This window comes from Mustela erminea, chromosome 14 (genome assembly GCF_009829155.1).
Source record: "Mustela erminea isolate mMusErm1 chromosome 14, mMusErm1.Pri, whole genome shotgun sequence".
In the NCBI taxonomy this organism is placed as follows: Eukaryota; Metazoa; Chordata; class Mammalia; order Carnivora; family Mustelidae; genus Mustela; species Mustela erminea.
Genome location: NC_045627.1, coordinates 36,879,364 through 36,905,700, shown reverse-complemented (window position 1 = coordinate 36,905,700; position 26,337 = coordinate 36,879,364). Strand labels below are relative to the sequence as shown.

The window sequence follows — 26,337 nt, the reverse complement described above, 5'->3', positions numbered from 1 at the left end:
GGACTTAGCCCCATTTTAGAAATGACATCTCCCAGAAAGCTGAGGGCCCTCCCCCACCAATCCAGACCTTCTCCGCTCGTGTCGCTGTTTGACTCCTGAGATGCCGAGAGCAGGGTCTGCACTGCGGCCCCCTCCTAGTCTTCAGGACCATCTCCATGCCTCAAGGGGCTGAAGGGGACCCACTTTAGGGGAGGGTCCTCGAAGGGGGAGGAATCTATGCTGCCGCTGGCTCTTTAGAAAGGTCATAAAATAGACGTAGCATAGTATTAACACTTTAACCATTTTAAGTGCATAGTTCTGTGGCTTTATTTATTTTTTATAAAGATGTTATTTCTTTAGTTATTTGAGAGAGAAACAGGAGAGAGAGAAAGGGCGCACACACACACACACCACACACACACGAGCTGGGGGAGGGGTCAGAGGGAGAGGGAGAAGCAGGCTCCCTGCTGAGCAGAGAGCCCAACCCAGGGCTCAATCCCAGGACCCTGGGATCATGACCTGAGCCCGAGGCAGAGACTTAACCCACTGAGCCACCCAGGTGCCCCAGTTCCGTGGCTTTAAATGCATTCCCAGTGTCCATAAGCCTCACTCTTATTTATGCTTAGAACTTTTCCAGTATCTCCAACAAAAACTCGGTGCCCAGGGAGCAGTAACCCCCTCTGTCCTCCCCCCCAGCCTCTGTAACCCCTACTCAATTTTCTGACTGTGAATTTGCCTGTTCTGGGTGCCTCCTGCAAATGGGATCGTACAGAGTTTGTCCTCTGTGCCTGGCTTCTCTCGCTAAGCACAGTGTTTCCCACATCCATCCACATTACGGTGCCTGTCGGGCACCTCTTGTAGCTCCTCTTGCAGCTGAACAATTTTCCATCCTATGTGCATCTCACTTTGTTTATCCGGCCATCTGTCCACAGACACTTGGGTCATTTCCGCTTTTTGACTGCTGTGAACAACGCTGCTATGACATTGGGGTGCAAGTATCTGTTTGAGTCCCTGTTTTCACTTCTTTTGATGTTTACCGAGCAGTGGAATTGCTGGGTCCTATGGTTAGTCACACGGTTGCCAAACTGTCTCCTCAGAGTGCCACTAGCTTCTTTGCTGTCGTCTTTGACCTTCCTTTGTTCAAACGAGGACTTGAGCAAAGATCCAGCTCCGCTGTCCAGCCATGGGGAGACCATCCTCACCCTCATGGCAAGACCACGGCCACACCAAGCTTTTCCAGGCCCAGTTCTGCCCACCACTCTTCCTTCGCCCTGCAGAGCATGGGGCCCCACTGGGCAGGGGCAGGGGCAGAAAGCTGGGTGGGTGAGCACCCGTTTCTCGGTGGCGAGATTCCCTGGCCTAGTGTGCCAAGTCGCTCTGTCTTATCCTAACTGGTTTCATAGCCCCAAATATGCACCTGGAATATAGTAGTTACTCAATAAACACTGGGGAGTGGACACATGTTGACATGCACCTCTGCCCCTAAAGGACTACGAGCCGGGGGTGGCTGAGACAGGAGCCCTGGAGCCCAGCTCCGGAGGAAGCAGGTAAGGAAGGCTGCGGCTGGGCTGGTTGGAGAGAAAGCCAAGCCTTCCTCCATCTTCATCTGCTGGGGCTTCCCCTGGTAGAGAAGCAGGCTCCCCACTGCCCCGCGATGGTGTGGGAAACTGATATACTTGGAGAAAGGGACCCCTCCAGAGCCAGCCAAGCTGCCCCTGGACTTAGGCATAGGGGCACCAGGGGTGCAAACACCTAGTAAACGCCAGGGTGAGTCTGGGACTCTAGGGGTTTCTGTTTGTTTTCACCTTCATCTACCATGACTCAAGCGCCGGCAATGGGGCAGGCCCCTGTAAACATGCATTATTTAGTTTTGCTTTCCCAGGAGCCCCACTTCACAGATAAGGAAACTGAGGCTAAGGAAGGTGTGGTAACTTGTCCACAATGTTGGGAAGGGTAAGATTCGAACCAGGGGCTGGGCTACCAGTGGTCCAGAGTACATGTCCTGCACCGGCCCCCAGGCCTCCCCTCCCAGGCTGCCTTCCCTGGGTACAAGCCCCTTGGCTGCCGCAGACCCAGACCTGAGGCAGTACCCATGCCCCTAAATTTCTCCTTTCCTCCCATGGGGGGATCCTCCCTTTCCCTCTGGCTCCCTCTGCTCTGGTCAGTTCTGCACTGCAAGGTTCTCTGAGACCCTGGACACACCCTCTGCTCTCCTTGGCATTTGGAAGTGAGTCCCACAGGCTGCACAGCGCTCTCCGGGGGCTGGAACTAGGGGCACTCACTGAACCATACCCTCTGGACCGGAAGAGGGTAGGAAAGCCTGGATTGGGAATTCTGGGAAGCTTGAAGGAAAAGCAGGAAACACGCATTTGCTGAGCGTCTGTGTGGGTGGGGCACAGTGCTGGGCGTGCGAACCCTCCTTCTCTCCCTCTCTAACCTCCTCAGCCAGTAGGCCAGGACCCCGCAGGCAGGACAAGAAGAGAGCTAGTTTGAGGCCTCGCAGACTGGCCCAGGAAGTCCACTCCCTTCCTTCCAGAAGGCCGCCCCCTCTCCCAGAGGAGACTATGAAGGGAGCAGCCAATCGTTGCTGGAGGCAGCTCAGGGGAGGGCCCCGGGGACAGGGCTCCAGTCTGGCCAGAACCCCCCTTCCTACCCCTGACAGAGCAATGCTGGGCAGAGAAGTCGAAAAGCCTGTCTTTAACTGAAGCCAGCAGTCTAAACATAAACATCTGATTGTGATTTCAAAATCAAAACAAAAACAGGGTTTGCAGAACCAATTCACAGGGCAAATGAGATGGCAGAGAATTCTAAGATTTTGTTAAGAACTCAAAGTGCTTTCAAGTCCTTTGGAAACCATTTAAACTGGGCAAATGTGCTTATTAAGCAAACCATGCAAATTAGCTTATAAACTCTGAGCAACGACTTTTGACTTCGATCTGGTACCCGCAGGAGAAGCAGGAGCCGCAGGGACCCCAGCTTGGGCACACACAGGAGCTCAGTCTTGGTTAGCATCTGTAGCCTATCTGAAAATAACACAAGGCATTTCCTTGAAAAGGTTCAATGATATAGACAATCTGGTCGTTTCTTTCCTAATTACATCCCCCAACTATTTCTTTTCTTTTTTTTTTTCAGATTTTATTTATTTATTTGACAGAGAAAGAGAGAGAGACAGCGAGAGAGGGAACACAAAAGAGGGAGTGGCAGAGAGAGAAGCAGGATTCCCGACAATCAGGGACTCCATCCCAGGTCCCCAGGATCATGACCTGTGCCGAAGGCAGGCGCTTAATGACTGAGCCACCGAGGCGTGCCCCCCCCCAACAACTATTTCTAAAAAACATTTGTTTGTTTATTGTCTTTGTTGTACCAACAAAACTGGACCAAAGGGCCTTTATCAGTAGCGAAGAACATCCCCAAGCCCTCCCAGACCAGATGTGTGTGGTGGGCTCTGTCCTGACCTGCTAAATGACTCAAGCAGCAGGCTTCTCCAGCAAGCACCCAGCACCTTCTGCATCCCCTGGCCAGACTGACAGCTCACTCACACGCGTGCTTCTGCAGGAAAGGACCTCGCGGGGGAGCAGCGACAAACGTGGCAGGTACAGCAGCTTCGGAATGGAGCCCTGCTCGTGGGTGGAGGCCCGTCCTGCTGCTGATTCCACAGACAGCTGGGGAGTCTCGCCCGAGCTCAAAGAGGGTATCTGGAGCAGGGGAGGGTCGTCTGCTCCATTTTAGAGATGCATAAACGGAGGCCGGGGCCATTGGAGCAATGTTATCAGGTACATATTTGTGCGCAATAGTAACCATTGGCTCAGGACTCACTCATGGAGAGTCCCCCCACTTATGGAGACATAAGGACCCAGGTCCACAGCCCACAGTTCTCCTTTCCCCTCCCCACTCCTCCCAGAGACTCGCTCCCAAGGGGGCTTACTTTCCTCCTCAGCAAACCTTCCCTAGAAAGATCTGTGTCTCTCTCTTCTCAGATAACACGATACTTCCTATGGAAAACCCAAAAGACACCACCCCCAAATCACTAGAACTCATACAGCAATTCAGTAATGTGGCAAGATACAAAATCAATGCACAGAAACCAGTTGCTTTCTTATACACTAACAACGTAAATGCAAAAAGAGAAATTAGGGAATCTATTCCACTTACAATAGCACCAAAATCCGTAAGATACTTTGGAATAAACCTAACCAGGGGAACTGGTACTGTACTCGAGGAACCACAGAACATTCATGAAAGAAACTAAAGAAGACACAAAAAGATGGAAAAACATTCCATGCTCATGGATCCGAAGAATAAACGTCGTTAAAATGTCTATGTTGCCCAGAGCAAGCTATACTTTGAACGCCATCCTGATCAAAATACCAGCGGCATCTCTGGAGGGATGGTGCCTACCCAGGGGCTGGAAGAGGCTGTGCTGGTTGTTCTCTGCTCCTCTCTCTCCCCACTCCCCATCTCTGGACCCTGGTCCCCCAGACCATGGTGCTGGGACCTTTTATGGTCAGAGGGAGGCACTGACAGATCAGCGGATGAGGAGAGAGAGCTTGGGTCGCTCCCCTACCTCCACTAGCCCTGCTCAGACCCTGGTTGTTCCCCAACAACTCAGTTCCTGGCGATGGTCCCCAGTGTTCCCTGAAGACACGTGTAGGGGGCTCCGGAATGCTGTGCTGCCCTTGATCCTTCAGGTCTCTGGGGACCTGATCATTCACCCCTGTACTAGCTCCTGGGGATCTCACCAGTCCCAGCTGGTCACCCTAACTGCCACAGGGCCCCGCACACAGTATAAACTATTTGTATTTGAAAATTAAGATTGGGCGTCTGAGTGGCTCTGTCAATTGAGCGGTTGAGCATCTGCCTTCGGCTCAGGTCATGATCTCGGTGTCCTGGGATCGAGCCCCCAGTCAGGCTCCTTGCTCAGTGGGGAGCCTGCTTCTCCCTCTCCCTCTGCCTTTCCCCCTACTTGTACTCCTGCCTCCAAATAAATTAAAAAAAAAAATCTTAAAAATTAAGATTAAATATACGCTCTTATCTCCCTTTTCCAACCCAAAGTCCTTAAAATACCATAAAAAGTGTACAGTTTTAAAATTCTATGCCAGTTCTGAAGTAAGAAGAGGTCAGAAACTAAGAGGAGTCTCTGAAAAACAGAAGACCAATAGGATGGGCCAGGCTGGGGGGACGGCAGTCCACACGCCGCGCAGGTGAACGCCTCTGGAAGAGGAGGAACCCCCTGTAAGGAAGCTTCCGGCTCAGAGATGCCAAGCCAGGGAAGAGGATGAAGCCTGGGCCCCCATCGTGGCGTGGCTTGGAGCATTCTAATAGAGGCAGCTGGAGAGTCTGACTCTCCCTGGGCCCCCTAAGTGGACTGGGTCAAGTCAAGGTAGCAGTGGAGGGGGCCCTAGGTAGCAGCAGGGAGTGGGGCACTTCCAGCAGCAGTCTGGGCCAGATACACACCTGACACAAGGGGGCACCCCTACCAGCAGGGCAGCCACTGGCCCACACGGGCATCAGCACAGCCCTTCCCTCCCCTGGAGCTGCCGGCCCAGGCTGGGCTCAGTAGGCACAGATCTTACAAACAGGTCAGTCTGAAATCTCAAGACAAAGATGAGTGCACAACCAGGGCACCTAGGCGGCTCAGTGGCTAAGCAGTTGCTTTCTGCTCAGGTCAAAATCCCAGGGTCCTGGGATCTAGTCCCGCATCGGGCTCCCTGCTCAGAAGGGAGCCTGCTTCTCCCTCTCCCTCTGCCTGTTGCTCTGCCTACTTGTGCTCTTCCTCTACCTCTCTGTCAAATAAATAAATAAATAATCTTTAAAAAAAAAAAAAAAAGATGAGTGCACAACCGAAATTCACCAGCCACAGAGGAAAACCAACAACATGAAAGACAAGTACTCCGCTCACTAAAGAACTAACCAAGAGAGCTAACCAAACCAGCACTTAAATAAGAAGATCTTCTGAGAGATGAGGCTTATTCAACCCAGAAAAGAATAAACTGGAAATCTCCTACATTTAAAATGTGCTCTCTCCCACTCTATCTCTCACTCTCAAATAAGTAAATAAAATACTTTTAAAGTAAATAAAATAAAATAAAATAAAATAAAATAAAATAAAATAAAATGGTTCTAAGACCAGGGAGACTGAGTGAAAGAATTGGCTGTATATCTAGCTACCTATCTAAGAATTAAACAGATTGTATGAAACATTTATGCCTGTTAACGTAAGAAAGGCAACGTGGTAGAAAAACCCATAGGGGAATGAATCCAAAGCGTCAATAAACACATGAAAAATGTTCCATCTCAGTAGTAATTAGAAAAGTCATATTAAGATAAAAATAAGACTACTTTATTTTTCCATATCAGATTGGCAAAAGTTTAAAAGACCGGGGACCTCAAATGTCAGAGTGGGAAGGGGAAAACGTGTATTGTTATAAACCACTGGGGTTTCATTCGGCCCAGAAGATGGCCTCACTTAGTTCAAAGAAAGAATGACAAGAATGACTGTTACGTTGGGGGAGCGTAGACGTGCAGTCCCATAGGCTTTGTGCCTGGATGACGTGAGCAGACGGTAAGAAAAAGAAAGAATCCACTAAGAAGAGGTTTGAAGTCAAAGTTAAAAGGCTCAGGTCTTAGAAATCTGTCACTATGACTCATAGGAAACAAGCATTTCTTGTGGGTGTTGAGGGGAACCTCTTGAAAGCACGTAGGGGTTTGAACAGCATCAAGTCCGAGAACCACAAGACCTTGAGAGAGGGTTTTCAAAGAAATTCTGTCCCCCTCAACCCCTCCACCACCCAAGCATGAAGAGCTAGGGCACTCTTCCAGAAGGATTCCAATCCTTGAAAACGCCAAAGAGGATGCCAGTAGCAAAGAGAATCCCGACATTGTTGGCCTCCAACACCTGCCTCTGAATTGAGCGAGGGCCTGGAATCACATACTCTCCGGGCCTCAGTGTCCCTGCCTGCAAAATGGGGGGAGCACTACTATGTTGTAGTATTGCTGGAGTGTTGAATGAGATGAGGATTATAAACAAAGCCAATTATTGTGCCTGACAAAGTAAGTACTCTCCTACAGAACATAACAAATGCAGCATGGGTCATCAACCTGAGAACCACTTGGATACAGTGTGGACTGAGGGCACAGAAGGACGGAGAGGACAGGCTCTAAGGGAACGTGTCTGTCTGATGACATTTTCAAGCTAAAAAACACAGCATACATGGGAAAAGAAGCATTGCCATCTTTACAAACCAAGAAGGGAAAGACAAACACCCCAAAGATGTCAACAAAGGACACACAGATAATCCATAAGAGAAAATCCAGGGTCCTGGGGTCGAGCCCCGCATCAGGCTCTCTGCTCAGAGGGGAGCCAGCTTTCCCCTCTCTCTGCCTGCCTCTCTGCCCGCTTGTGATCTCTGCCTGTCAAATAAATAAATAAAATCTTAAAAAAAAAAAAAAAAAGTAACAGGCAGTGCTGGCCAGGGGAAGAGTACACTTACTCTTCGGAAGGGCAAGGAGGACGTTTCTGAAGCACACACTGGAGATGTGGCTCCAAAACCGCTAAAATGGGCATTCCCTTTATTTAGAAAATAATCAGAGGCTTGCACCGCCATATGCAGATTTGGGGGTACCAACTCCTTCTGTCCTCCTCTCTTCTCCATCCCTCTAGCCACAGGGAAGCCTGAGCAACGGTGTCCTGGTCCCCACCAGCAGGACCAGCAGCCCCTCCCTGGAGACGGGACAGCAGGGCAATGAAGAACAGATGAAGACGGAAACAGGAGGTCATGTTCCCCGAGCAGTGCCAGAGAAGGCTGACCTTCCCCGGGAAGCAGACAAAGTAGCTGCTCAGAGAGGCCAAGACAAGAGGAGGTGCTGTTCAGGTCCTCAGAGTGACGGACACCAAGATGGGATTAGATGTATGAGAGGTTTATTTGGGGAACCCCCCCATGAAGGATGAAGGGGAGACAGCAGAAGGCTAGGAGGGTCTGACAGCTGGGGAAGGAGAGAGGGAAGGAAGGGCCCCCCCACGGCCAGGAGCTGTCGGGCCGAGCACTGCGGAAGACCCAAGCTAGGCGGCCAGTTGGGAGAGACATTGCAATGGGCAGAAACTGCCCAGCTCTAGTGGACCCTGGAGCTTCCTGGCCCAATGCTGCTCTCTCCTGGGCCACCCAGAGACAGGGAAATATTTTGGAAGCTGGGTTGTCTGCCCTAATCCAACCACAACAAACTTAAGAAACAGTCTCCAGTCAGCTCCACCAGAGCTCCCCTCTGCTGGCTTCCTGTAGGACATGGCCAAGTCTGCCCTTCCCTGGGCCCCACACCTGCTCTAACCAGAGAGAAGTCCGCAGGGCTTTCCTAAGAGAAGAGCTACATGAGACACCGAGGCGTCCCTTCGTCCCCTCGATGGACTCCTCCAGGAGGGAAGGACAGACAGACGGAGCTCTGCCTCCCAGACAGCTGGAGGCAACCCCTAGCCTCTGACTCCCTGCCATCACTCGCCTACTGGCTCAAACTTCCCTGACTTCCAGGTCACCACCTCCGCCACTGTCCCTGTCACCACCTCTGGCGGACGGACTCCTCTGCTCAGGGTCTTAGAATAACAAACTCATTTGAACAAAGATGATTCCTGCAGGAATTCCTGCGGAGTGTAAGACAAGGCACTAGGGCACCCTACGCTCACTTTGATCTTTCTGGACAAAGCAAGTATTTTAATCTCCTTTACGGTTGAGGAACTGGAGACTCTGGAGAGACAAGGTGAGTCACCCAAGATCTCAAAGGCCAGGATGTGCATGCTGAAATCACTCTTGATGCCGGAGCGGAGACAGCTGTGTGTCTCTGCTATGCCACAGCCAGGGACAGCGCCAGTTGCCTTATTTAGCCATGGGCAGGGGGGTGGTAAGCTAGGGGGATGAAGATATTGGTTGAATTTTCCTAACGAGCTGCTGCTCATGCCTTATGGGAACACTTATGGGAATGAAAGATAAATAGCCTTTCTCAAGGTAAAACCAAGGCAGAGACCTAACAAAGCTGAGTCTGCAAGGGAAGCTGGGGTCCCCCCGGCTGGTCACAGCAGGGGAGATCTGTCAGGCAATATCTGGGTGGGTGCCATTTTTCCAGTTCATCCTAGACTGGTTCTTGGGAGGAGCAAAGAAGCCAAAGGCACTCTGGGGGTCCCCCTTCCACAGACTATGACCAATTCTTGAGTCTGGTCAAGGCTGGGAGGGTAAGTAGGGTCAGAAATAACTCAGATCATTTGAGCCCTGGGGGTCCTAGGGTGAGGGGGCCTGACTCTGGGTCCAGTGTGTCTCTGGGGTCCATGCACCCAGGGTCCATGCCCTCAGTGTTTCCTTATTCTAGAAGCTCCATCAGAAGGGAGCAATGGAAGCCGGGGCCCCAGGCAGAACTCTGGACGCTGTACCCGACCTCCCTGCTCCTGTCTACAGGCAGCCCTTGGCATCCCAGTCCTCACCATCCCCAGTGCAAATGACTCGTTCACTCTCTTCCACAGGCTCTGGAAGGTGGGGCTGTCCCTGTCACAGCCCTGGTGTGACTGTTGACTCGCTACCCACAGACCCCATACAGACATCTTCACTTTCCACACCTACCCTTAGACGCAGAAGCCAGCAAGTGCTCATTAGCACCCACGGGTGCATCTCTAAGGCAGGCAGGGTCCCAGCGAAGGCCCATCTGGTCTGTACACAGGGGCAAACTGGTGTGGCAGGACCCCCAGAAGGCCCAGGAGCCTGTGCGACAGAGCCCAGGGTAAGGGCGTGGGAGCCAGGCACATGGAGGCAGCTGGCCTAGGTGCTAAGCCCTGGGGGGGCGGGGGGGAGGTAGCGGGAGGGGAGTGTGGCAGCTCACCCAAGAGACCTCGTCGGGAACACAGACCCCAGGCCCTGTCCCCAGTGACACCTCCCAGCCTGGGCGCTTGAGCAGGTCAGAGCTCCATGATGTCTGAAGTTCTGGAAGGTGCAGGGAAGCCCCTCACAGTGATGACCACACATGAGATAAGTGAGGAGACTACTCCTGAGCACCCCAAAAGGACTGATTCTGCCAAGTTGGCTAAAACTGACCGCATACTTACGATGCATCAGGGGCTGTTCGAAGGTTTCACGTGTCTTCACTTATTGAACAGTCTTTGGGTGTCTTGCCCTAGAGGGGCTCCTGACATGGGAGCTGGTACCGTCCATGTAACGGCCCGATGCCCTCCCACAGGTGGGATGGCCCAGGAAGCCAGAGGGGACACATAAACCATGACGACGCATGTCTCTGCATTCACATTTGGAAGGCAGAGGGAGCCTCTTGGACTCTGCCGTGCCGGGCAATAACCCCAGGAGACCTTCCCCCAGGGCTGGGCAGATCATCACCATTAACCCATGGGGCTCTGGGTTCCATTCTGACCACCCCCAGCTGACCTCTGAAATACAACCCAGAAGGTTTCATTCCCCTAATGCTGGGAGAGCTGGGATCTGTGCCCTCTGCCTCACACTCCTCGCTGCCTCTTTACACGAAAAACTCTCAATGCCGTTGTGTCCAAGTATTTAGGGGCTGGAAGGGGCCAACCAAAGCCTACAGAAGTGAGAGGAGGGAGGAGAGGCTGAGGTACATCCTCCATCATAGCCCCTGAAATTCCCTTTTGCTCCATGTCCAAACACAACAGTCCTTCACACTTAAGCATGAATTTGCCTATTTTACCATGTTCTTCAAGGAGGGCTCAGCATGACAGCCCCAGGCAGCCAGAGTGAAAGAGTCACACATGAAGAAAGTGGAGGAAGGAGAGGGATGTCTGGACAAACCTACCTTCTCAGACAGCCGGTGCTTTCAACTCATCTGGCCCCCACGCCCGCCCCGTTACTCTGAAGGAGCCAGGACCACAGCTCGCATCCATTCTAGAACATACTATGGACAGATCAGCAGGCAGGCACAATTCACATTTAGCCATTTTTAATGCTCAAAAGCTCTGTACAAAAAACAAAAGTCACAAATGAGTCCTCACAACACCCCTGTGAGGTAGGTAGGCAAGTATTATTCTCCCATTTTACAAATGGGGAAACTGAGGCAGAGAGGCGAAGTGACCAGCCCGTGGTCCCAGCACAGCCGAAAGTCAGGGCCAACCATGAGAACACACAGAGGATCCCTCCCAGTTCAGCCTGATCTGTGACCCCTCATCTAGACCTTGTCTGCAAAGAAATGAAAACTTCTTAATACATGCAAAACTAAAAACAAAAAAACAAATCTGAAAAGGTAATGAACAGACATACAGTAGTTTTGCAAAAGATTTCAGCCAAGATGGCCAAGTATTTTCCACTACTAGGTGGATGTGAACAACTCTGGCCTCTCCTCTCAGAACCAGAGATGCCTCTGCTGTTTTTCTGCAGAAGTGCATGCGTTCAACCGGGGAGGGCTCCCAGGCTGCCACGAGCCAGGCCTAAGGGGCAGCCTCCGCACCACCAGACCCAGGACATCAGCAGACAGTGGTCCCCAGAGGAAGAGCCGCAGGACTCACCTCCACAGGGCCAACCGCTCCCCGCAGCCTTCCCACCGTGGGGACAGCGGCTCCCAAGGCCTCCTGCTCCCCAACCCTCGGCCCCTCTGCTCCCTCTAGAGGGAAACCTCAGGGGTCCTCAACTGGGATGGCCTGGAACACACTTCAGCCTACTCGTATGCTCTGCTGTTCACTTGGGGTCACCCAGCCATCCTTGGGGCTCCTGCCACAGCTGGAGGGGACCTGGGACCATCTGGGCGGCCAGGGCAGGGAAGAAGTGAGAGGGACCCCCTGCTGGGAGCTTGGGCTTCCTCAGCACTGCCCACCCTGGTTCCCTGGAAAGCAGGGCAGGCCTCTTTTATAGGGCTGCAACCACCTTCTAGAAGCTCCTGCCTCTTGAGAGGGACTCTGCCCTTCCAGCTGGAGGACCTCCTCAGTCCCACCAGCCCCAGGGGTTGGGGCAGGGAAGGAAGGAGAGACAGAGCCTCTGCCAGACCCAGCAGGTCATGGGGTCGCACTCTTGAGGTCTCCAGGCTGGAGATGGGGCACGAGAGGCAAGGACACTGGGTGGGAAGCTGCCTTAAGGTGACAAGTCCACCAAAACCCTGTCTACTCCCGGGGGACCAAGAGCCAAGCAGGGAGGGCAGCAAGAGAGGGAAACCAGCCCAGCACCCCAGGATGTCGGGACCACTGTGGCATGAAAGAGGAGGGCGCACACGTGGCCGTGGCGAGGAGCTTTGCTCGGCTACTTGGGGACTGAGCTCCTCGGAAGCCGTCTGCAGTCTGCAAGGCGCACGCGCCTGCTGTTCACAAGCCATTAACTGTGCACTACTTGTCCTATAAAAAGCTCTTTTTGAAAAAGGGTCCCAACCCCGCCCCAGTGTCTCCGGGAAGCTGGGGCATGGATTCCTCGAGAGCACTCCCCATGGAGAGCACCTGGAGCACCCCCAGCCTGCATGAAGCCGTGGGGGGGTGTGGGCAGGGATGGGGGGGCACATCTTACAGGAAGTCCCCAGGGGTGGAGGGCTCGGGGAGGCGGCTCTGCTCCTGCCACCGGCAGCGAAGCCTGGAGAAGGGCTGGTCCCACCCGCTCTCGAGCTCGGGGAAGCCCAGCTGGTTGAGGATCTCGTAGACTCCTGCCTTCGATGCCACCTGGGGAAGACAGCAGAGCTGGGGGTGGTAGTCCCAGGAAGTTCAGGTCACCCCGCCCCCTCCCACGGCACCAAGCCCTACCCCCACCCCCACCCCCGCCCCTCCCCCTGCTGGGCTCCAGATCACACAGGTGAGGCTGGAGCCCAGCGCTGCCTTCCACCAGCTCAGGCCCTGAAGCTTGCATTTTGACTACCACGAGCTTCAGCTTCCTCATCTTCTACCACCCAGGACGATGCCAGTGGGGGTCCGGAAGCACAGAAGGTACCCAGCAGATAGCAAGGTGGAGGAGAGCCGCGCAGGAAGCCAAGCATCCTGTGCCTATGCAGCCCTGATGAGCTGAGACGCTCGGGGTCACGAGCCCAGCTGCTCTGGGCATTACAGCCGGGCTCCCCACGGAGGGCTGGAGAAAGCAGTGTGGGCGCGGGAGCCAGCCGGAGCCCTGGGACTGTGTGTTCCAGATGTGGACAAGTCAGGCCTACCCCAGGCCTCCCCTCAGGTGGGCAGGCGGGGGTCTTCCTAGACATGCTCCATGCAGGCCCATGGCCCAGAGGCCCAGGCAAACCATTAAATGGCCAGCCCCCCAACCATCCTAGGAGGTGGGGAGGATACAGGCTCCACTCAGACCAGAGTCCCGAGGAACCTTCACCCCGCCCTCCATGCATCCCCAGAAGGGAGGGATGAGGCTGGAGCCCCCATTCCCAGATTCTCTCCTTCCTTGACAGCCCCCAACACACAGCACCTAGGTTCAGCTGGGGAGGGGACCAAGCTCCTGCCCAGCCCCTGGTTCCCCCATGTCCACTCCCCAAGCAGAACCCTAGCAGAAGTGTCCGAAGTCCCCCACGACCCAGGGGTCCAAAAAGGAAGCCAAGTCCAGGCCTGCTCAAGAGGACGGCCCCAGTGTGGACTTAGGTCCCCTGACTCAACACTCATCCTCCCAAGGACCATCCTTAAGGCTGTCTTCGGCACAAGGCCCCAGCAGCTGCCAGCCCCAGCCGTGGCCCCCCACCTCTATTCTCTGGCAGCTCAACCCCAGCTGCACACCTGCCTAAGCTTCAATGCTCTTCCTATGTCCACTCTGGCCGGGGTTGCCACCGATTCTCCTGCCCACCTGTCCCATGGAAGCTAAGTCCAGTCTCCAGTCCAGATGAGAGCCATCAGGACAGGCTGGCAAGGCCAGGAGAGGCCAGTATCCCGGAGGAGAGACAATTACAGGCCACTGTGCCGGGCGGAGGATGGAGACCTTTCTCCAGACCTAGAGGTGCCAAGGCAGGAGCTCTACTCTGCCCCTAAAAGCAGCCAAGCCGAGGTAGAACTAGAGGATCCAGGAGGTCAAGCAGAGAGGGGGACGGTGGAGGTGCAACGAGAGGGTGGCATCTCAGGCCAGACACTGTGGGCTCCGGAGCCAGCCAAGCGGCCCCGCCCACTGACCGTGAATGAGTACTTCCCCCGTCTGTGCTCAGTCTCCTCCCCTGGGCCACGGGAGAGCACAGCCACCACGAAAGGCAGACCTGACATGGGGCCTGGCACACAGCACCTGATCTATTTCATGGAATCCCCACCACGGCATTCTCAAGTGGCAGGGACAGCACTAAGACGATCCCACCTTTGTGCCAAGGACAGCTAGAGGGAAGGGCCCACCTGTCCCAGATCAGGGCCGGAAGGGGGCCACATGCCGTCCTGCCCTGTGCCCCGCGAAGGGCATGAACAAGAGAGCAGGCACGAAGCACCCAGGTCACTTCAGCTCTGGGATGCCGGAGCAGGGCAGGGCCGGGCACATTGCCCTGCGCTCTTCCCCGTGTCCCTCATCTCCCCCAACACTGATTCCCGCCTCTGATGCCTCCCACGTCGTGGCCTCTGCCACAAGCAGAGACCGGCCTGGACGCCCAATGCTGATGATAGAGACACGCTCCCGTATCATGGAAGCTTCCCGCGGGGCCGAATGACAGCGGGGAGGGGAGGGGCGGCGCAGGGTGGCCCCTCACCTGCCGCATCCAGGAGCCGAAGGGCCTCTGCCAGGAGTCGGGCTTCTCCAGGTGGAGGTAAGCATTGAAGAGCACCAGGTACACGTAACGTTCCAGAAACTGTAGGCTCCGCAGCTGCAGCCGCCCCGCCTCCGGCTCTGACTTGGCCGCTTTCGCCTGGAGGACAAGGGCAGTGAGTGGGAGTCGCTGCGGGGCCTATCGCCACACCCCATGCACACACACACACACACACACACACACCCCACCACCCCCACCCCGGGACTAGACAGGAGGAAGGGACTTGGACAGCAAGGCCCAGGGCATGGCCCTGGCTCAGGTTCCAGGGAGGCCAAAGGACAGCAAGGCTGAGACATTAGGGCTCTGACCTTGGACGCAGCACGGCCTCCCCTCAGCCCCCGGGGCCTGAGCTCTACAGCCTCCCATGGCTCCCAGGCTAGTGCGTGTGTCTCTGTCTGGGAGGGCAGCCTCCGCCTTGGCCTCGGCCCCGATGGGTCCTTAATGGACTTCCTTGCCCGTTTCTCAAATGGCTCAGGATCGGGGCAGAAGCGGGGTGAATCCAGTCCCCTGGCCCTGGCCCTACCCTCCCCAAGGCTGGAATAGATCCTAGAAAGGCCACCAGGGCTGGGGAGTAAGGAAAGATAAGACGGCTGAGGGAAGAAAGAGGTGTGTGTGTTAGGTCAGGGGGCATTAGTGTTTTTAACAAGCCATCCCCAGCCCCCTATAAGACAGCATGAGGCGACATGCCAGGAGAGAGGGGACCGCCACATGACTAGGGAGAGAGCATGGGATGTGGCTGGGTGGTGCAGGCCGGCTGGGGTCGGGGTGGAGAGAGCAAACAGTATGGATGGTGCGCAGACAGTACCCAGCCGGCGGGACCCAGAAGGCGCTGGCCTGGCTGGAATGAGGGTGTGAAGGGACAAGACAGGGAACTGGGCTGGCAGCCGACTGTAGAAGCCCGTGCTCTACTCTAGCCCAGCTCCGCACCCTGGCACGCGGACACCGGGGCCCCAGCTCAGACCCATCAGAGGAGAGCCTGCGAGACACGGGGTACAGGTCAGCGTCCTGAGAAGCTCCCGAAGGGAACTCTGCAGACAGGATAGAGCCCCATGGCTTTAGCTCAGGAGAGTCACTGAAGGTGTAGGGGCAGGAGGGACGTCTGACCGGAAGACTCCCGGGAGGCTTGTGCTCAGGAGAAAGGGGACTTAAGTGGGGTGCTCTGGAGGCTTCCTCGGTGTGGGCATCAGTGGGCACCCCAAGGCACACAGAGTCGGCGTCCCCGTGGTACGGTGTCCCTGCCGCCATGCCTGAGGTGCTCCTTCGACCCACCACAGACGTGCAGGGGAGAGCGCAGGAGAGGGAACGCCACACCCCACCCCACACCCTCCAGGCCTCCATCCACCCACTGCAGCTCCCTGGGCTCCAGGAAGACTAGCCCGGGGGCTGTTCCCTCAGGCGCCAGGAGCCTCCTCAAGAAAACAGCAAGGAACTAGAAACCAGAGACCCAGGAGCCAGGAAGGGCCACCTCCCCACAGCAGGCCCGCTGCCAGAAGCCTTCCAGCGCAGGCACAACTCAGCCCAGCTGCAGGCAGGCTTTGTGTGGGGGAGGGGAGGGGGGACCCTGCCCCAGACATGACGAGACCCACAGCCTCAAGAACCAGGAGCTGGAGTGGGGCCGTGGGCAGGGCCTGCGGTCCCCCACCTCTCACTTCCGCCTCAGGTAACAGCGTCCCCCAGGGTGGAGCAAGGACATAGTAAGAAGGAGCTCTGGGGCACTGGGGACAGGCAAGGGGTGGGAGGTGGGCAGTGGAGGGGGCCCTGGAGGGGAAAGGGGCCCACAGCCACTGCTCTGGCTCCCTGCAAGACACAGCTCTGGGCCCGGTCCTGCCATGTGAACTCTCAGCTCCCAGGTTTCTGGAGGTAGGACTGCTCAGGTGTGCAAGGTAGCAGGAAGCATGCTTAAACCATGAGCAGCCACAGCAAGCCATGGAACAGGAGAGAGAGCAGCTACACGAGGAAGATGCGTGCACGGGTCCCGCCTGCAGCGATCCCTCGGGGGCTGGCTGGGTGGCTGAGGACAGTCCCAGGGCGACCGACCAGAGCAGCTGGCTCAGGGGACTGAGACAGGGAGGGGAGCCCGACCAGGGAGGGCATCAAGGAGGCGGTGGTATCTGAGGCGGGTTAGGAAAAGGGGCAGGGAGAAAGGTGCCCTGAGAAGAGGAGGAAGGGGCCAGAGAATGAGGGGTGTCCAAGGCAGACTGACAGGGGAGGGGGCACAGAGAAAGAAGCAATGGAGAGGGGAGACAAGAATAGGATGTGGAAGGCCAGCCAGGCCCTGATGCTACAGACAAAGGGGCCACGGAGGGCTTCTGGAGAGGGTGAGGGTAGAAATGGCCCCAGGGCTGCTGCCCGAGATGACCGCAGCAGGGTAGGGCAGGGTGCCTCTTGTTTTAAGGATCAACCCACCGGGTGCTCAAAAAAAAAGCAATTTTGTTTAGAAATTAGGTAGTGGACCCCCCCCCCAAAATTTACCTAGAGACAAAGTATGGCCAATCCTCCACCACCCCACTCTCCCCAAGGAGGGCCTTGCTGTCCGGCATGGGCCGCTCACCGCCCCGTCCTTCCTGCTGCCTTCCCCATCTCCATCCCTGCAGCTTATTGAAGGAGGGAAAATTACCCACAGTTCCACAAGACAGGACCCGTTTGAAACTACTTTCAATTAGCGCTAAGGAAACATCCCGCGGGCATGAGAAGCCCACGGCTCCAGGGCTGACCCATGGGCACAGGCACCCAGACCTGTCCTCCCCAAGCCCTCAGTCCCATGGGGACAGGGGCCAGCTGCTCCCAGATACACCAGAGAGGGCCGCCTCTGAGCAAAACTCAGGGTGGAGAGGCTGGGTGACTCCTTCTGAGCCCTACCGGCAAGGTAGGGTAGAATTATCTCTAAATTCAGACCGCAAGTAAAGGTGACACCTGACACCCCCCAGAAGGTTTCGTGGGCGCTTTCTGAGTGCAGTCATAGTCTGTGATTTGAGACAATGACCCATCTTCCTATCAAAGCCCGATTTCCTTAAAATTCCTTAAAACCCGATGTGGGCACTGTCTGGGGACAAGGATAGGCCAACCTCCTCCTGTTGATAAAAATAGCAGAGCTGTTTTTAAATGGCCTGGCAGGCCAGGCTGTCATTAGCTGAGGTGGCGCTGGATAAGGCTTCCGCATCCATTGGGACCAAGCCCTAAAATAGAACGAGCTTAGGAAAGGTGGCCAAGGGTGCTGGGCGTTTCAGCTCTCTCGGGCCTGCGGTCGGCCAGCATCCACATAGGCCCAGCGTTTGCAGCCGTGGCTCTCTTGAAGCTCTTGCCCTTTGCTGGGCCATGTGGAAGAGACCTACCAAGGCGGGGCTGATCCCCCTCCCCAGGTGTGTCAAGGGTCTACAGCATGCCACGTGCCAGGCTGAGCCTGTCACACCCAGAGCGGAGTGTTAGATCCTAAAACGTCTCCTAGAGGGACACCATTTTGCAGATGAGGCTGGGCAAGGCTAAGTAAGCGCCCAACGTCAGAGTTCCCAGCTGGGACACAAATTCCAAATGCCCAGCTCTCTGACCCCTCTGGGCCCTGTGGGCATCAAGCTCAACCACGCCCCGCCTCACTCTTGCTTCTGTACCTTGACCGCCTGCCTTCCCTCTGCCTGGAAAGCCCTTCCCTTCCACCAGGCCTGGCCCTGCTCCGCTCAGCGCTCCAGGCCCAGGCTGAGACCCGACTCTCCTGAAGCCTGCTCTGAGTGCTCCAGCCTCTTCTCGGTCTCCTCTGCTCCCCAAGGAATGATCAGTCTTGAAAACAATCCTGGGGACAGGCATCAGACTATAACGAGGTTTACAACTTGAGTCCTCCCTAACACCCCGAATATCAGTATCAGGACACAGACCAGGCACGTGGCAGGCACCCAGCTGGTGGACAAGCACAGACTCCCCAGGCCAGCTCAGCCACTCTCATGTTTCCAGTGCCCCCCTGGAACCTAGAGTTCAGACAGGACACTGGGGACCCCACATGTGCACCTCCACCTCCGGGAATCCAGACTCCGGGCTGAATGGAGACTCCAAGTGCACCACCGCACTGAAGAGCTCTATGTAGATATCAAACCAACTTCTCACACTCACAAAACATGTCCCACCCAGGTGAACCTCCTGAGCTTTCCCAAAACCTGCTGGACAGTCTGCCCATCTTAACGTCCATTCTTCCCGCTGCTCAGGCCAAAACCTGGTCTTCCGTCCTAACTTCGCCCTTTCTCAGCCCCACAGCCAACCAGTCAGGGCATCTCGTCAACTGCTTTGAACACTGCCAGCTGCTGCTCGCCTCTTTATCACCTCGGCCCAAGCCGGGTCACCTCAGTGACACAGTCCCTGACTGGCCTTCCTGGTCCCCCTCACCCCACTCCTGCAGACTATTCCCACCACATCCCCAGAGTAAGCCAGCTAGAACCTTACGTTTGCTCCTCTGCTCAACCCGCTCCACAAGCCCCCACTGGTGCTCAGAGTAGAAGCCGACACCTGTGTAATCGTCTATACAATCCCAGACCAGGCCCCATTCTGCATGCCCCCAGCCCCTGTAACCTCTGACCTCCTCTCCTGTTCCTCAAACATACCAGGAAGCCCCCACCTCAGGGCCTTTGCACCTGCCGTATCCCTCTGTCCAGATGTCGGCATGGATCTCTCTCACCCCCTCAGGTCTGTGTTCAAACGACACCTTTTCATCAAGCCCCTTCCTGACTCAGACCCCATGTAAAACTGCAATCCCCTTAACCTCACAGACGCATCCCGACCGGACACAACATGACTTTGACCTGTGTCTTGTTCCTCGTGTGTCTCTCTCCCTGGAGTGAGGGTTCCACGCAGGCAGGAACTTCCCTGGGCTGTCCACGAGGCATCTCCAGACCTAGCACAGTGCCTGGCACTCAGGAGGCCTACCAGAAATGTTTGCCGAATACTTTAATCTCCCATTTTTATCAAGCCCGGCATCACTGACAGCCAGGGCTTACCTACATCAACCCTTCTGCTTTCCAGAAGGGGCGACCGAGGCCAAAGAGATGAGCTGACCTGCCGGATCGCATGGAGGGCTGGACGCAGCCCAGGCCATGGGAAAAGAAGAGCCCAAGGAGAGAAACAAGAAGGGCAATCGAGGCCAGGCTCAGGGCCTGAGTCAGTCCCAACCAGAAGACACCTTCGTTCCTGGGGTCCACCTGCTGCCCTTTCCCTGACCTACTCATAGCAATGAGCACAGATGGCCTGGTGGCCTCTGCTGTCCAGCTGAGCAGGCGGCAGGCAGTCCTTGAAGACGGCTAGTCTCTAAGGGGCGAGGTCCCAGAGCGCCGACCCACCCATCCTTCTCAAAGCCCAGTGCCGCCCTCTCCCTGTCAGACACTGGCTCTCAAGCAATCAGTGCCACCTCCTTCCAGAGGCTTTCTAGGAGTCCCTGCAAACTCCATCCTCCGGCCTGTCCCAGGGCCTCAAGCACAAGGATGCTTTCTACATCTCATCCCCAGAAGAGAGAAAATGGCCCTTGGCCCATATACAAGTAGCCAGTTTTCCAAACAAAACAAAACATTTTTTTTAAAGATTTATTTATTTACTTGAGAGAGAGCGCGCGCATGAGCGTGAGAGAGAGCACAAGCCGGGGAGAGACAGAGGGAGAAGCAGGCTCTCCACTGAGCAAGGAGTCTGATGTGGGGCTCGATCCCAGGACCCTGGGGTCATGACCTGAGCCGAAGGCAGATGCTTAATCAACTGAGCCAACCAGGTGCCCCCAAATAACACATTTTATTCAGTACTTTCAAAGCAGGAAGGTACTAAACCTGGCAACACAGACTTCTCTGTGCACCCTTCATTCCCCAAACATCATTAACTCCTAGGCCAGGCTCTGGGATGCGGTGCCAAGACAGCCCTTGGGAGCCCACTGCCCTGTACGTAAGCTAGTGAACTGGCCAGGTGTCCCAGCTCCCCCACCCACGGCACCCTACACACCCCACTCTCACTTGACCTTGGAAACAAGCTTTGCCCACTGCCACCCTTATAGGCAGCTGGAGAAGCAGCAGTGACCCCAGGTGACAGATGGCAAAGGAAAGGCCCAGAGAGGCCAAAGCAATCCACCCAGGGCTATGCAGGGAGCTCCTAGCAGAGCCCTGGCCAGAACTCGGGGGCTTCCCACAGAGACTCGGCATTTTGGGCGGCTGGAGAAGGGCGCCCTCTCCTGGCAGACCAACAATGTGGACAAAGAACAAAAAGGTACAAGGAAAGGTAGGAGTCCGATTTCCTATTTAATCACACGGTGACTTACTCAGGCTTCGGCTCACTGGTCTGCTCACTGGCCAGACATCTGTGGAGCCCTACTTGCCCCAGGCGGGGTCTGGGGGTCAAGGGGTCAGAGATGAGCCCTGGCCCAGCAGAAGAGAGATGAGCAGCAGAAAGAGGCACCCCCGGGGCGGGGACAACCAGAAGGCTAACAGGGGCAGCAGTGAGCACAAAGGCGGGTCTCCTTGGGGAGTGTATGGGCTGAGACCGAGACCCCTCCCGAACCACAGAGAGCTCCAAGCCTCCAGGGGCACACCTAGGGCCAAGCTCAGGGCAGGTGGGCAGGGCATGGCTGCGGCAGGGTTAAAGCAGGGGGTCGCCCTGGAGGGAGAAGATCGTTCCGGCTCAGCCATACCATGGGAAGGAGGGGAAAACAAGAGAGGTCTCAGGTCTGAGAACACGTGCCCTACACACACACACACACACACGCACGCACGCACACACGCACACACTGTTCGAGCAGCCGCGCGTCCACCCGAGCAACTCTTCCTTCCATCATATTTTCTGTGACAGTTTACAGCATTCCAAGGCCACTCTAATTGCACGGCCCAGGCCCTGGAGACACATTACCTACTGGAATGAGGTCTTCAGGGAACGACTTTGGCCAAACCAGAGTCGCGGAGAGACTGAGAGGAGACCCCACCTGGGATCTGTATTCTTCTGAAGATAACACCCTTTGTCTTTGGGGGCACCGAGCTAAACCTCTGACGTTTTGGCAACTCGGCACCAACCCAGGGCAGCGCATGTGGTAGGCCCTGGTGGCTTCCTCACTGGCCCCTTCCCTTTTCCACCACAAGACTGCCCCCTGGGTCATGGCTGTCACGGAGGAAAGGAACACAGGCTGAAGTGTTGGGAGACGGGTTCTAATCCTGCTTCGAGCTGATCACGGTGTCATTAGGCCTCAGTGTCCTCCTCGGGAAAATGGTCTAGTAAAACCTACCATCACCTCCTTACCAGCCGCCCCAAGGACCAAGGGAGACAAAAGAGTAAGTTCTTAGAAAACTCAAAAAGCACTGTTCAAAGTTAGAGATTTATAGACGAAATCTCATTTCAAGACCAAAGGACATTTTATTCCTCTCTGTGTGGCTACTTTTATCTCAGTTCTTCTTCAAACTCCTTCTTAAGGGACAGAAGGGAGACATATCAGACTGTTCAAAACACAGTACACTAAGAATTAACGTCACCAGCCAAAGCTAAGGAAAAGGCCGCTGGCATTAATGATTCTAGCAGGACTTCCTCCAGGAGCCCTGACCTGAGTTTCTGTCACAAATATTTTTCCCTTTCTAGGCCCAGCAGGAAACAACTAATTCACCAGATGGTGTCCCCACTGTGGGCTGGGGCCCAGCCTTGTCACCTCTATCGCCACCTCACAGAGTGGCTTAGTTTAAAGAGCTTTCTCTTTCTTTTTTCTTTTTGAGGTGGTTTTTAAAATGCCCTGAGCATTCTGGCCCCCTCACACACATAAGTCAGATTAGGCCCTGGCCCAGTCTCACTGCACTCTAGAGAGTGGAGGACACATCGCTGGGCTGCCTGGGATGAGCCTAGGCAGAGAGGGGGGCCAAGACTGTCATACAAGGGAAGGCCTGTCTCTGTGGAAAATGTGTGTGCAGCTGCAGTCCCATGCCTCCCTCTGTGTTTATGACCCAAGTCCGCGATGTGCTCTTGTCCTCTGGCCGCCTCAGGCCAAGAGCACGAATTATGGCTTCTAGTTCTGCTTCCCCCAACCCCGGAAGCAGCAGGGCTTGAGGTGGGAAGGAGCTGAAACTGTCCTCCAACTTGGGCGGCAGGGCAGAGAGGGCCCGACCTGGAAGTCCGGGCCTGGAGTCTCGCGCTCCTCTTGCCATCCACCAGCTATGGGTTCCTGGGCAAGCCCAGGGCCTCCCTTCCTCAAATGCACACATGGCCGTGAGGTACAGCTTCCCCTTCCTCAGGCACAGATACAAGTAAGGACTGAGCCAGACTGTGGAAGTGAAAATGCTCAGTGAGCCTCGTGGGGGCACCTCCCTCACTGTTTCTGAGTCGGGACGAGTGGAGGCTGGGTCTCCTGGTCTCCAGCCCTGGCCTCTGGCAACTCCCAGCCTCCCCTCAGGAGCCCCTCCATCTTCCTTCTCCCAGACCACCCCAGTCACCCAGACCCACATGACGGGCTCCAAGTCCGAGTCTGGAAGAATAGAGGCTCCCCGAACCCAACATCCTTCCCCTGGGCTTTAGAGAAGCACACCTTGCAAACCTCCTTTAACACGAGCAAGTCCAGTGAAAAACCAAGCTCAGGCCCTGCCTTCCTGCCTCCGCCATACCTCGGCGGGGAGTATCTTTCTGGAATGATTGAGTTAGCTAACAGAGGGGGAATGAGAGCACCAGCGAATCAGCATTTTGCAAACCCTCGGTGAAATAAAGAATCCAGGGGACGACCTCCAGCAGTTGCCCAGTCCCAAGAGACACCACGGGGCCTTCTGTACCGCTGTGGAAGCCCACGGCATCACCCGTGATTAGTTAGAGCTCGGGGTGCGACCAGCCAGGTCCAGACTGCAGGTATCTAGTAAGCAACCTGCTTCCCTCTGGGGTTACACTTCAGCAGAAGGAGAGGGAGAAGAGCAGCCCTGGGCTCCACGGGCCACATCAGCCACATGTGATCTGTGGTTCTGATCTGGATCCTGATCCAACCGCAGAAAGACTCTGGGAGACCACTGAGAAAATCTAAACACGGACCAGGTGCTGGGGCGGTTTGGAGTAACTTTTAGAGGCTTGGGTCTGGGAGCGAGGCTCTTTGCCTCTCAGCCCCGCTCTGAGAGCGACGCCCATGGGACCCTAGAAAACCGCTCTCTAGCTCATCTGTCAGCAGAGAGGACAAATGCTCTGTAAGTTCTTTAGCGCTGAAACCTGAGGGTCTCTGTGGGGATTCTGAAGCTACAGGACATCACAGGACACTCTGGCACTACAGGGATCCTCAGAGCCCTCCCATTAGTCAAACACGTGTTGTGTGTCAGCCCTGTACTTCTGGTCCCTTGTGTCTTTTTCACACACAGCCCTGCCAGGAAGCAGTATCAGTCCTGCCTGTCAGGTGCGGACACAGGCGGTCAGAGAGGATGAAGATGGCTATTGAAACCCAGGCTCCTCCAACTCCCACACCCACACTCCTTCTGCCCGTCAGCCCAGAACAAGCCAGCCATTCCAGAGTCCACACATAGGCATGCACAGAGCAGGCCAGAGGCCCCTTCTAATCTCAAGGCAGCGGGGGCAGCTCAGGCCATCCTGACCTTAGCAGGACATACGCTCTGGGTCTAGCCAGGCCAGGTCAAGTGCAGGGTGACCTTGGAGGAAAGACATTCTGCCTTTTCTCTCTAAAGGATAAAGGGGCCTGGTCACCAAAAGCTGTGATTCCTAAATCTGGGTCCATAACCAGTTGCAAGGGTCCACAGGAACTTAGAAACATAAATCTGTTCAAGGACTCTACTCTGAGATCATGTCTATTCTACTCCCAGATCACATCCATTCTACCTTTCTGGTACTAAAATATCCTTTTTTTAATGAAATGTCAACCATGTATATGGTAGTTAGGTTTTTAAATTGTTGCTTCTTTCTTTCCTTCCATCTCCCCTTTCCTTAAAATGGACACATTTAGCAAGGTTATATACTGGCAACCCTAGAAAGGTCCTTCCCTGTTTTAAACTGGCCTCATGAATCCCAGCTACTGGGATTGAGGCTGCTTTTAGCTCTTTCTTTGTTCTAGGATCTCTAAGATTAGTGTCCTTATAAGAAAAGATATCAGACAGCCCCTTCCCTCTCTCTCTCTCCCATCCCACCATCTGTCCACATCCAGGCAGCCAGGAAAGGCCGTGGGAGGACACAGAGAGAAGGTCGCCGTGTACAAGTACGGTGAGAGTGCTCTCTGGAAACAAATCGGTCAGAACCTTCATCTTGGACTTTCCAGTCTCTGCAATGTGAGAAAATAAATTTCTGTTGTTTAAGCCATGTGGTTGTGGTATTTTATTGTGGCAGCCCGAACTGACTAATGCACGTATGATGGCCTCTCCCTTCTTGAGGTTTCGGTCTCATCTGCAAAATTGAGACAGTCACATTCTGTGAGGCCAGCGGGACCCTAATGCCAAACCGAACAAAGACAAAAGAGACCAAGATCTCTTATGAATCTGACACAAAAATCCTCGACAAACCAAATCTAACAACATAAAAAGATACACACCATGACTGAGTAGGATTTATCCCAGAATGCAAGGTTGGTTTAACACCTAAAGTTCAATTAAAATAACATACTATATCAATAGAATAAAGGGCAAAAACCATGATAATCATCTCAACAGATATGGAAAAGCATTTAACAAGAGTCAATATCTCCTCATTAAAAGAAAAGAAACACACTCAATAAACTAAAAATGGAAAGGAACTTTCTCAAGCTGACAAAGTTTATGTTTTCTCAAGCTGACAAAAATCCAGTTAGGGCACCAGGGTGGCTCAGTGGATTAAAGCCTCTGCCTTCAGCTCAGGTCATGATCTCAGGGGCCTGAGATCGAGCCCCGAATCTGGCTCTCTGCTCAGCAGGGAGCCTGCTTCCCTCTCTCTCTCTGCCTGCCTCTCTGCCTACTTGTGATCTCTGTCTGCCAAATAAATAAATAAAATCTTTAAAAAAAAAAAAAAAAAGAAAGAAAGAAAGAAAGAAAGAAAGAAAAAGCCAGTTAAAGTAAGATTTAATGTGAAAGGCTGAAAGCTTCCCCCTAAGATCGGGAACTAGAGGGAGGTGTCTCTGCTAGCTAACTTTACTTAACATTCCACTGGAGGATCTAGCCAGGGCAATTAAGCAAGAAAATTAAACAAAAGGCACCCAAATTAGAAAGGAAGAAGCAAAACTATCTCTATTTGCATACGACATGATCTTTTAAATAGAAAATCCTAAAAAATTCACTAAGTATGAAAACTAATGAATTAGTTTAGCAAGGTTGCAAGATAGAAGATCAATATACAAATGTCAATTGTATCTCTATATAGTAACCATGAACAAACTAAAAACTGAAATTGAGAAATTAACTCCATTTACAATAGCACAAAAGCAGTAAGTTACTTATGAATCAATTTAATATAAGAAGTGTAAAACTCACACTCTGGAACTATAAAATATCTTATAAAAAAGCAAAGAAGCCCTATGTGAATGGAAAGACATTTCATGTTCATGCATCAAAAGAAGAACTATTGTCAAGATGGCAATACTCGGGACGCCTGGGTGGCTCAGTTGGTTAAGTGGCTGCCTTCGGCTCAGGTCGTGATCCCAGCGTCCTGGGATCGAGTCCAACATCGGGCTCCTTGCCTGGCGGGGAGCCTGCTTCTCCCTCTGCCTCTGCCTGCCACTCTGTCTGCCTGTGCTTGCTCTCACTTCTCTCTCTATGACAAATAAAT

The 26,337-nt window shown here is 54.4% G+C and overlaps 1 protein-coding gene across 1 annotated transcript in view; it reads right to left on the bottom strand.

The window, feature by feature from the left end:
- Positions 1-10,897: 10,897 nt before the first annotated feature.
- The window catches only part of PALD1 (phosphatase domain containing paladin 1), a 70,962-nt gene continuing 55,522 nt past the window's right edge, over positions 10,898-26,337 (bottom strand). Inside the window, exons 19-20 of the mRNA XM_032313861.1 lie at positions 14,590-14,745; positions 10,898-12,607 (exon numbers count right to left, since the gene is read on the bottom strand). Of these exons, the coding sequence (XP_032169752.1) occupies positions 12,455-12,607; positions 14,590-14,745 (309 nt within the window). The 3' untranslated portion in view covers positions 10,898-12,454. The remainder of the gene's footprint in view (positions 12,608-14,589; positions 14,746-26,337) is intronic.